Below are 12,649 nucleotides of genomic sequence, written 5' to 3'. Positions count from 1 at the left end.
TTCAAATTTCTGTCATGAAACAACAATTTTGCTGGAACTGTAGAAATCACTAGTTAGGCCACAGACTAGGGTATTGTAGAATTGCAGTTCTGGAATCCACATTATAGGAGGGAATGTGAAAGCATGTGATAGGGCTGTGAGAGGGTGCAAAGGAGATGTATTACAATGTTGCCTGGGCTGGAGAGTTTCAGTCATGAAAAGAGATTGGACAGACTGACATTGTTTTCCTTAGAATGATTGAGATGTATAAAATTATAAGGGGCAGTGATGGGGTTGACAGGAAGAAATGTTTCCTTTTGATGAGGGATCAATGACTGGAAGCATTGATTTAAGGTAAGGGGCAGGGAGCTTAGAAGAAATGTGAGGAAATTATTTTTTTACCCAGAGAGGATGGTGGAAGCAGAAACCCTCATAGCATTTAAGAATCACTCCGATGTGCACTTGCAATGCCAAGGCATGCAAGTCTATGGGCCAAGTGCTGGATAATGGGATTAGAGTAGTTAGGTGATTGTTTATGATTGTAGTAGACACGATAGGCCAAAGAGCCGTTTTCTGTGCTATTGATCTCCTTGACTATGACTCTACGTATAGTTTCTTTTTTACTTTTTGAAGTTCTCCCCAGTTCTAACAAATAGAAGTGGATGACTGTTGAAAGATAAAGAATAGAACATGCTCTGACTTACATCCCAAATGGCAGTCTCATTCTAAATACCAACATATATTTAGTCCCTAATGTTCTTACCTTTATGTCTGAATTTTCTGTAACAAATTTATATGCTGTGAATAGCTATGCAATGGCATTTAATTGAAAAGTTTTACTTTGTGGTTATCATATAATTCCATTAAGTATTTTAATTAAGCATGTCTAACCTAAATACTTACTTGGATTGAGGGTGTGGCATTAGAGCTGAAATGTTTGACAAGATTGTTCTTTTACATTCTCTAACATTTCAACAGGTGCAGATTGCATTTTGACTGCTCAAGAATCCTTATATCCTGCTGATATAAAATGGTACCTTTGTGTTATTTTTTCAGGTTTTCATAGAATAATAAACTTTAATTTTTATTCTCATGTACATTTATGAAACATTTCTTCTGTTACAGTGCTGGTCCTAAAGGAGACAATATTTATGAATGGAGGTCAACAATCCTGGGACCCCCAGGTTCTGTTTACGAGGGTGGTGTCTTCTTCTTAGATATCACATTTTCACCTGACTACCCCGTCAAGCCACCCAAGGTGATTATTTCGATTGATTCCCACTAGAAGTTCTCATACTGTACCACCAGATTCTACGGAGCTGAGGATATTAATATTAGAAATTTCTTTGCAAAAGACATTCTTCACTCTTTCTTTCCTCCGCCTATTTCTCTTACAGTCTTTCCTCCCTCACGTCAGTTTCTCACTCTTAAAAGTAAACTGCTGAACAATAAGTACAAAGTTAAAAATCACACAACGCCAGGTTATAGTCCAACAGAAGTACTAGCTTTTGGAGTGCTGTTCCTTCATCAGGTAGCTGTGGAGCAGGATCATAAGGCACAGACTTTATAGCAAAAGTTCACAGTGTCATGCAACTGATACGATATATTAAACAAACCTAGATTGCTAGGCAAAAGTGGGGACTGCAGATGCTATAAACCAGAGTTTAGATCAGAGTGGTGCTGGAAAAGCACAGCAGGTCAGGCAGCATCTGAGGAGCAGGAAAATCGACGTTTCAGGTGAAAGCTTTTCATCAAGAATAGATCTTCTATTCCTGATGAATGGCTTTTGCCCGAAACGTCGATTTTCCTGCTCCTCGGATGCTGCCTGGCCTGCTGTACTTTTCCAGCACCACCCAAACCTAGATTGCTGTTACATCTTTCACCTTTTAGAATGGGTTGCAGGTTTCAGTTTGTCAATGTGAAAAGACTTAACAACAATCTAGGTTTGAGAGTGTGGTGCTGGAAAAGCACAGCAGGTCAGACAGCATCCGAGGAACAAGAAAATCGACGTTGCGTGCAGGAACCCTTCATCAGGAATGAGCAACCTAGGTTAGTTCAATATATCGTATCAGTAGCACAACAATTTCAGGTTGGGTACATGATTCTTTGAAATTTGCATCACGTGTAGACAGGGTGGTTAAGAAGGCATTTAGCATGCTTGTCTTCATTGCTCAAACCTTTGAGTACTGGATGTGGGATGTCATGTTGAGGTTGTACAGGACTTTGGTGGCGCCTTTTCTGAAATACTGCGTACAGTCCGGCCACCCTGCTATAGGAAGAATATTATTAAATTGGAGAGAGTTCAGAAAATATTTACCAGGATGTTGCCGGGAATGGAAGGTTTGAGTTCTGAAGATTGGCTGGATAGGCTGGGACTTTTTCCACTGGAGCATAGAAGGTTGAGGGGTTACCTTATAGATATTTATAAAGTCATGAGGGACATAAATAAAGTGAGTAGCAAAGGTCTTTTCCCCAGCAATGAGTGAGTTCAAAACTAGGGGACATATTTTTCAGGTGAGAGGAGAAAGATTTAAAAAGGACGTGAGGGGAAACCTTTTTAGAGAGAGAGAGTAGTTCATATTTGGAATGAACTGCCAGAGGAAGTAGTGGTTATAGGTTCAGTTACAACATTTAAAATCCATTTGAAAGGTTTGGTGGATTTGGGCCAAAAGTAGGCAAGTGAGACTAATATGGTTTGGGAACATTGTCAGCATGGACCAAAGGGTCTGTTTCCATGCTGCATGACTGTATAACTCTGATACATGAAGCTGGCAGGCTAACTTGAAGAGGCTATCGAAAAGCTACACAGGAATCCGTGTTTTATAAAGAAGCAGATAAAGCAAAGTCATGCTAAATCATTATAAATTACTTATTAGGCCCCAGTTGGATTATTGTATCCAATTCTGGGCACATTATTAAAAGATGTTGAGAGTGTGGTGCTGGAAAGGTACAGCAGATCAGGCAGCATCCAAGGAGCAGGAGATTCAACATTTCAGGCATGAGCCCTTCATCAGGAATGAGGCTGGTGAGCCATGACGCTGAGAGCTAAATGGGAGGGAGGCGGGGGGAGGGTTGGGGCTGGAAGGTAGCTGAGAATGCAATAGGTAGGTGAAGATGGGAAGAAGGTGATAGGTTAGAGAGGAGGGTGGAGTGGATAGTTGGAAAAGACTTTGGTCAAGAGAGCAGTGCTGAGTTGGAGGCTTGGGACTAGGATAAGTTGGGGGGAGGGGAAATGAGGAAACTTTAATCCTGTGTGGTTTCAGGGTCCCAAAGCCCTGAGGGGGTAGGTGTGGTTGCAGGTTTTGCACTTCAAAATATATTAGTTATGTATAACTTGAAACTAGGCACTCAACAAGGAAAAACTAAGGTGAGGGGACTGTATGAACAATTACTGCTGGTGTGGGGATTGAACCTGCACAATTGGGCTTATTCTATACCATAGCCAACTGTCCAGCTAACTGAGTTAACTTCAGTCTAAGTGCAAAACCTCCACCCACACCACCTCCGTCACCTCTGTCCAAGGCCCCAAAGGATCATTTCACATCTGACAGAAATTTACCTGTACTTCAACCATTGTCATCTACTGTATCCATTGCACCCAATGTGGTCTCCTTTACATCGGGCAGACAGGACGCCAACTTGTAGATCATTTCAGAGAACATCTTTGGGACACCCGCACCAACCGACCCCATTGCCCCGTGGCTGAACACTTCAACTGCCCCTCCCATTCCAACAAGGACATGCAGGTCATGGGCCTTCTCCAACACCAAACCCTAACCACCCAACGCCAGGAGGACGAACACCTCATCTTCCGCTTTGGGATCCTGCAACCACACAGGATTTATGTGAATTTCACCAGTTTCCTCATTTCCCTTCCCCCCCCCCACCTATCCCAGTTCCAAGCCTCCAACTCAGCATCATCCTCTTGACCTGTCCATTGTCTTTACCATCTATCCTCTCCACCCTCCTCTCTGACTTATCTCCTTCTCCCCACCTTCTTCTACCCATTGCATTCTCAGCTACCTTCCTCCAGCCACACTCCCCTCCCATTCATCTCTCAGCCCCCAACCCACATGCCTCATTTCTGATGAAGGGTTCATGCCCAAAACGTCAATTATCCTGCTCCTTGGATGCTGCCTGACCTACTGTGCTTTTCCAGCACCACACTCTCGACTCTGATATCCAGCATCTGCATTCCTCATTTTCTCCACATTATTAAAAGATGTAAATGTCTTAGAAAGTGTGCTGAGACTTATTAGAATGAGAGCAAGGATGAGAGACTTCAGTTACAATGAAAGATTAGAGAAGCAGGGATTCAAGATGGAAAGATTAAGGGGAGCTTTAACAGGTGGTCAAAATTATAAAGGAAGTGACAAAGTAAGTCAGGAGATGAGTGAACTTAGATTTAGAATAATTAGCAAAAAACTAGCAAAAAAGGTGAGATGAGAAGATATTTTACTTAATGTACATCTATTTGAACTACATGTTTTGGATAATTAGAACATGGCTGAGTATCTAGAAAAACAGAGAAAAGCACTGGAAAACTGGAGGTGAGGAAGTAAGGAACAGTAGATTAAAGACCAATATATGGACAGTCTGTTTGATCCTTAGGGGAAACTCAGGGTGAAGGTTTTAAGACAATGGGTGAAGTCTTGGAGAAATGAGTGGTCTCAAATACCTGCAGGCAGTCGTGTAGGGAAATGTTGGCAGTGTGTCAATATCACCTGACTGACAATCCAGAAACCTAGGGTAATGGGGCATGCGTTCAAATCTTATTGTGGCAGCTGTTGGAAATTAAAAATTCCAGTAATAAAAAGTAATGATGAACTTTAAACTATTGTGAATTGTCTTAGAAACCCATTTGGTTCACTAATATCCTTTAGAGAAGGAAATCTATCATCCTTACCTGGTCTGGCCTGTAGCAATGTGGTTACGGTTAACTGGCCTCTGAAATGGAATAGCGTGTCACTCAATTTCAGGGACAATTGGAATGAGCAACAAATGCAAATCTGCAATCAAACTGTACATAAAAGTGCACTTTTTAAAAAATGTGGTGCAGAAGATGATAGTATCGAGATGGAAATTAAACAATGAATTAGTACTGGTTGGGGTAAATTGGAAGAATTGTCATTGAGTGTCGTGAGAGGAAACTACCATCAAAAACTGAAAGGAAAATTCTACAAGATGTTTGTAAAGTTAGACCTGTTATATCGTGCAAACTTTGGGCAACATCAAGAAGAGAGGAACAATGACTGGATAATAATGAGATCGCAGGTTCTTTACAGTGCAGAAAAAGACCATTCAGCCCATCAAGTTCGCACCAACCCTTCGAAAAACATCCCAGGCAGAAACTGGCCCCCACCCTATCCCCAAAACCCTGCATTTATCATGGCTAATTCACCTAACCTCCACATCCCTGGACACTACAGACAATTTAGCATGGCCAATTCATCTTAACCTGCAAATCTTTGGACTGTGGGAAGAAACCACAGCACCTGGCAGAAACCCATGCAGACACAGGGAGAATGTGCCCGAGGCTGGAATCAAATGTAGTGCTAACCATGCCACCCATAAGGGTAATGAATGCTGAAATGAATTTGTGCTGTAATGAGAAAGAAGAATATCACGAACCAGTATATCAAGTGATCAGTGAAGATTGTAGTGCCACTGAAGAAAGTAGTCAAGAAGAGATTGAAATAGAATGCAAATCTGCTGTAACGAGAGATGAAATGTTGCATTTGACGTGATGGAGATGTAACTGTGAGAAAAAAGGAGATAAGGAGGATATTTGTTTGTTGATGTCCAGAGTCATTTGGAATTCTTCAATCTCTGACGCTACCATGTGGTCGCTCCCCCAAACATTTATCCCCTGTTCTCTCTCTCTTCTCCCATTAAAAAATCATTGTTTTTGACCTTTTTTAAATTCAAAGAGCATGCAAAAACTTTTGAAAACAGTGATTACTGCTCCAAGAAAGCACTACATCAGCTCCAGCTGACAAAATGGAAAGATGCAGTGGTGAGAGGCTGCAGCAAGACTGGAACTGGAAGGGATAACTGACAGGAGACAGAAAGGGAAGTCACCTAACATCAATGAGGAAATGTAATGGGAGAAGCTTAAAGATGAAGCCTTATATGTTTTTGAATGTGGTGACTGAACAGGTGACAGGAATACATTTAATAGTAAATTTTCAAAAACAAATTTAGTAAATATTTAAAGGGAATAAAATTGCAAGGATATGAGTAGAGAGCCCTGGGAAGGCTGATTGGATGGCTGTAAATGCCATGATGGACTGAATGGCCACCTTTTCTACTCTAAAATTCCATGACTTTGTGATTCTAGAAAGGCTCCCCAGAGCCTCAACACTACACGAGCCTCAACACAAGCAGGAGACAACAGCTTCGCTTCACTTGGAGGTCGCCGCTGATGATGTTACCTAGCCAGGTAATGAAACATCTGGATATCAAACCTACAGCTCAGCGAGCAACCCTACACCCTAAACCTCAATCTGAGCTACAAACCTTCACAAACCTTGCGATTAAGTTAAGCTTACACATTAGCCCTGATGAGTTCAAGATGAAAAGCTTCAGCAACATGTCTCTCTTTACCACGATATTCAAGTTCTCTAGTGCTAGTGAATATTACAAAGAAGTGAGAATTCTTTGTAATTGTTGATAATTTATGTGATATTAGACCCCGCGGATTTAAGTTTCCACAAGTAGGCAAATATATTGTTAGGTCAATCTGGTGAGCTGCTTTATTCTACACTTAGTATACATCCATGCACAACTATGGATCAAAATAATTTATATATTTCATGATATCTATTTCTCTTAAAGAAAGAAGCAAGTCTTCAATCCTTAATGTTTATTGCAGCATAGATGAATTTAGTTGTCTTGGCTATAGGAACAGCCACTAAATTCACTTGTTCAGTAACAGTCCTTCCAACTGTCAGACATATTTACACACCAAAATCTGAATTTGCAGTATGTTAATTATCAATTGTTCAAATCAAAGCTAGCTTTGTAACCCAAAAAGAGAACAATATTTTGGAGGTTATCACAATAAGGTAGTCAAACAGTATTTTGCAGACATCTCCAAGAATTCACCAAGGTTAACCAAGTAATTAAAGTACTTGTATATGGTTCAAGAAAATTTCTCTTCCATTGCTCACATGTGAAAAAAATGGCCATTTTGAAAAGAAAGTTGAAGGATGAGTGTTAAAGACTGCTATGCAAATTTATCCCATCATGAATCAATGCTTTACAGGAAGAGAGAAAATAGTACATGATAATTATTTGAAATTCCACTATTTTAAAATATATCAGTTGAAACAAGATATAAATGTAGCCTTTAGAACTCTGCAATTTACAGTGAATTTGAACTCTGAACTACTGAAAATACACAACCGAATCAAATTCTCAAATTCAACCACCTTCCAAGATTGGAAATGTATCATTAACACTATTACATGTTGCACACAATTTTACTGATAAACTTCAACAATTGCCAGCTGCTCTTGGACTCATGGAATCATTGCAGTCCATAAGGGGACCATTTTAAAAATCAAATGCAACCCAAACCAGTCTATAACTCACCCAATTCTTTCTTTAACTGAGGGTCAAAGGTGAACTGATGACCAACCTGTGACAAAGAGGCAAATTAGTATTAAATAAGATAATGAAAGCTGCATGCCTTATTATTATTCAGATTTTTAAAACTCAGCTGATATCAGCTGTGTTTCTCATAGTCCAGGAAATGTCAACTTTACATTTTCCCCCTTATGCAACCTCTTCTCACCAAATCTGTGACTCTTCACACATCCATGCCATTTTAACAGTTTCCAGGCCCTCACCATCTCTTTTGCACCATGGCTATCCAATCCCTCAAGATTTCCATTCACATCTTGATGACCTGAGGGTCCTCCCCACCTTCCTTAAACTGAGGCCCAACTAGTTGCCAGCTACCAGCACCCTTGAGTTTTACATTAAACAACTCCTCCTTCGACACCACACATCTCCACCAAATATAAGAAATGTATAGACCTTAGTAATGTGTCCATTTTTGTACCATATGTGAATCATTTTGTTCAATTCCTACTTAGGCCTCCTCCTTCAACTCTTTTTCCAGTACATTGATCAAGTAGCAGTGCTATTTCTTGGTCATGCCCGGAAGTGGAAAATATCCTTAACTTTGGTTCCAGTTTCCATTCTTCACTTAACTTCACATGGTCCATTCCTAATCCTTCCTTACCCAGCAGCTGATGGTGATGATTCTGCTTTTCTCATTTCAATTCTTATAGACTGTTTATATTTTAATTTGTTCTATTACTATTTGCTTTTGTTTAGCACCATTTTGCATCCATCTGGTCATTTAATCTCTACTGCTGTCCAAATCAGCATGGACCTTTCTCTTTTGTTCTTTCCTCAGGTTATCTTTTGCCTGATTCAAAATAGGTTACATCTAACATCTTCTAGTTCTAACGGAAGGTCATTGACCTAATTGCTAATTCTGTTTCTACCTCCACTTTATATAGTTTCATCAGGATTTGTGCATGACTTACTTAAACTTAGAAGCTCATACATCTGGAGGTACAATGGGCAGAAAACTCCATTCTCTTCTGTCCACAGCCAGTGTTCTCCCATCACTTCAACATCTACAAATAGTCTTGTGCCTGTTAATCTTAACTCACCATCTTCTTCTATGTCCAGTAGACAGGCTGACAGATCAAACTCAGTGAGCATGGGGATAAATAAATGAACTCACTAGGTGGGTGGGTGGCAGTGTGTGTGTGTGTGTGTTGGGGGGGGGGGCGGAGTGGTGGTGGAGAAAGGAACTCTTCTAATTGTGATTTCAACAACAAGGAGGGAGGTGTACCATGGAGAATGTAATGGTTGTTATCTTCAAAGTCAACTCATAATGCATGGATCTTTGATGTTAACTTCAAAGAAATATGCCCACTTGCAGTCTTTAAATATTAGGAGGTTTAGCTTCAGGCTAGCAATCTGCATCAGGACACACAGTAACATAGAAAACAGGAGCAAGAGTGGAGCATTCAGTCCTTTAAGCTTGCTCCATTGTTCAATATGATCATGGCAGATCATACAACTCAACACTCTGTTCGCCCTTTCACTTAACTAAGCTTTAAAAAAGGATACCAAATACATCATGACAAAGGTAAAATTTTGCACACACTAAGAATCTGAAATAAAAACAGACGAGAAATTATGTCTCAGGCGACTGACTGTGTGGAGTTTGCACATTCTACCCGTGTCTGCGTGGGTTTCCTCCGGGTGCTCCGGTTTCCTCCCACAGTCCAAAAATGTGCAGGTTAGGTGAATTGGCCATGCAAAATTTCCCATAGTGTTAGGTGAAGGGGTAAATGTAGGGGAATGGGTCTGGGTTGGTTGTGCTTTGGTGGGTCAGCGTGGACTTATTGGGCCGAAGGACCTGTTTCCACACTGTAAGTAATCTAATCATGTCTCACTATCTTGAATGAGATTTTTGAAGATGTAATGACAATTGATGAGGGCAGAGAGGTGGATGTGATCTATGTGGACTTCAGTAAGGCATTTGACAAGGTTCCTAATTGTAGACTGGTCAGCAAGGTTAGATCACATTGAATAGGAGAACTAGGCCACTTGGAAACAGAATTGGCTCAAAGGTAGAAAACAGAGCGTGATGTGGAGGGTTGCTTTTCAGACTGGAGGTCTGTGACCAGTGGTGTGCCATAAGGATCAGTGCTGGGTCCACTGCTTTTTAATCATTTGTATAAATGATTTGGATGTGAACATAGGAGGTGGAGTTAGTTAAATTTGCAGATGACATCAAAATTGGAGGTGTAGTGGACAGTGAAGAAGATTGCTTAGAGTACAATGGGATCTTAATCAGATGGGCCAATGGGCTGAGGAGTGGCAGATGGAATTTAATTTTGATAAATGTGAAGTGCTTCATCTTGGAAAGGCAAATCAGGGCAGCACTTATACACTTAATGCTAGGTCCTGGGGAGTGTTGCTGAACAGAGAGATCTTGGAATGCAGATTCATAGTTCCTTGAAAGTAGAGTCACGGGTAGATAGGATAGTGAGGAAGGCTAGGACAGAGTGAGGACTGCAGATGCTGGAGATAGTGTCGAAGAGAGTGGTGCTGGAAAAGCACAGCCAGTCAGGCAGCATCCAAGGAGCAAAAGAATCGACATCTCGAGCATAAGTCCTTCATCCGGAATTACCCTGCATCGTAGTGAAGAAGACACTTAGTATATTTTCCTTTATTAGTCAGTGCATTGCGTATAGGAGTTGGGAGGTCATGTTGCAGCTGGACAGGACAATAGTTAGGCCACTTTTGGAATATTGTGTGTAGTTCTGGTCTCCTGATAGGATGGATCTGTGAAACTTCAAAGGGTTCAGAAAAGATTTACAAGGATGTTGCCAGGATTACAGAGCTTGAGCTATAGGGAGAGGCTGAATAGACTGGAGTTGTTTTCCCTGGAGCTTCGGAGGCTGAGTGGTGATCTAATAGAGGTTTATAAAATTATGAGGGGCATGAATAGGGTATATAGACAAGGTCTTTTCCCTGGGGTGGGCGAGACCAGAACTAGAGGGCATAGGTTTAGGGTGAGAGGAGAAAGAGGGACCTGAGGGGCAACTTTTTCATGCAAAGGGTGGTGCATGTATGCTGCTAGAGAAAGTGGTGGAGGCTGGTACAATTACAACATTTAAAAGACATCTGGACGGTAGGTGAATAGGAAAGGTTTAGAGGGATATGTGCCAAGTGCTCGCAAATGGGACTAGATTAATTTAGGGTATCTTATCTGCATTGGACCAAAGGGTCTGCTTCCATGCTGTACATCTCTATGACTGTAAGTGTTGTAGAAACTCGTGTTGGAATCATATTTCATAATAAAATGCTGAATACCTAGGAGCTAAAGCTAACGAGGCAAACGAGGTGTTGTGATCTAAGCAGTTATTTGCATTAGAATGTATTTAAAATATTATCAGCCAGAATATTTAGGGGGTGGGTTAAGGAATGTGTTTGATTGAAAGAAAACTCCAAACAGAAAGTGTATGGCTGGACGTTTTGTAAGAATTAGCTTTAAGTAGACAACAATTCAGCAGATCTTCAACGAGTCTACTGAATTTGAAACAATAATTCTATTGCTCTCTCACCAGATCCTGTGAGACCTGGTTAGTTTCTCTAGTATTTTCTGTTTTTATTATGTGAAATGTGCGCATTTATGTATGCCAAAATATAAATTGCAAAGTTTCCATCTTTTGCAGAATTACGTAGAATCACTTTGAGCTTTTTTTGTTTATCCATTCTTGGTTGCTAAGTGGAAATGTTCTTTTCAAGTGACAATGAGAAGTCATAAATTTACAGGGACCAATGAGAATGTGCAATGAGTGCTTGGCAATTTTGTCCGTAGTATTATTGCAAGGGTCGGGCTGGTGGTGTTGAGGAAATCAGGAAGAATAGCTGTTTCATGTGCTTCTAACAGTGGTCCATTAGTGTTACCTAAGTTAATCTTTCTTTCAAAAGAGCATTCCTGGCATTTTGGGCAGCAATGCGAGCAATGGTCATGCATTCCAGTAATATCGTCATCTTTCTCTCCTTGCAACTTCTCTTCTTTACATCATTCATAGATAATCTTCATACCAAATCTTGTTCCTCTCACACAGCCAAATCTTCCTTCTGAGCAATGTCGGTCTGAATATTGTAAACCACATCCCTACTGGAAACCATAATAAATGAATATGGTAGGATGTCCCAAATATATCTGAAGCAAGCCTTTCAGCATGCTAATGGCTTGTTCAGTCACAATATGGTAGTCATTTAATGTATTTCAACATAATTGATCAATTTTCTGATGGATATCATCGGTCATGTTTGAATTGTGTATCCCTTGTGTCCTGCCATTTATCCTCACATGTGCTTTCAAGACATAAATTGGTGAATTGGGTTGCCATATGTTGAAAGCAACACAACAGTTTACAGAGAATCTGGTATGCATCTGCATTTTTTTTGTATGTGTGGCTACATACCAGTTGCACATTTATGGAGCAGAACCTCTGCATCTCGTAAGTTCTCTTGCTTGATATGGGAATGCCATGATGCTGTAGTCAATGATCACCTGCACCTCAGGGAAATGAGCCAGAGACATCAACCCAAGCACCTGCTTCGGATTGGAATTGGAGTGAAACTTCAATAATCAAGCAATACATTTGACAGTTAGGCACGTTTTAATCTCATTCCATGAAGTAAGTATTCTTATTCCTGTAGATAGTGTTGTAACAAATAGTCAAAGATGCCAGCAGAAAGGGAATTAAGATGCTGGAAATATGAAGCAGCAGGGCTCAAAATATTTGTTTTCTGAGCTGGTGAGTATTCCTCAAGGGCTTTTTTTTATTTTCAAGGGCTACATTTTGATTTCCAGGGGTGCCTACAGTCTCATGAACTCTTTCATTAGATGATGCAGTCACTCAGTAATAACACACCAGTATTTGTGCTGATATTGTGTATTTGAAAACATACAAATGATGATTTAGAAGAATTCAATATCCTTAATCATCACCACTCCATTCAAGACTTGATACCCAGACAGCAGTGCTGCTAGAGGTCTAATGACCTCACTAGTTTGGTTAGCGTCATGAATACACTGCTATCCTATCAACTACTC

The 12,649-nt window shown here is 40.5% G+C and overlaps 1 protein-coding gene across 1 annotated transcript in view; it reads left to right on the top strand.

The window, feature by feature from the left end:
- Nucleotides 1-12,649, top strand: part of LOC132815996 (ubiquitin-conjugating enzyme E2 E2-like) — a 201,758-nt gene that overhangs the window by 140,708 nt on the left and 48,401 nt on the right. Inside the window, exon 3 of the mRNA XM_060825397.1 lies at nt 1,105-1,237. Within this exon, the coding sequence (XP_060681380.1) occupies nt 1,105-1,237 (133 nt within the window). The remainder of the gene's footprint in view (nt 1-1,104; nt 1,238-12,649) is intronic.

Source organism: Hemiscyllium ocellatum, chromosome 5 (assembly GCF_020745735.1).
Source record: "Hemiscyllium ocellatum isolate sHemOce1 chromosome 5, sHemOce1.pat.X.cur, whole genome shotgun sequence".
Taxonomy (NCBI): Eukaryota; Metazoa; Chordata; class Chondrichthyes; order Orectolobiformes; family Hemiscylliidae; genus Hemiscyllium; species Hemiscyllium ocellatum.
This window is presented reverse-complemented; position numbering and strand designations above follow the sequence as displayed.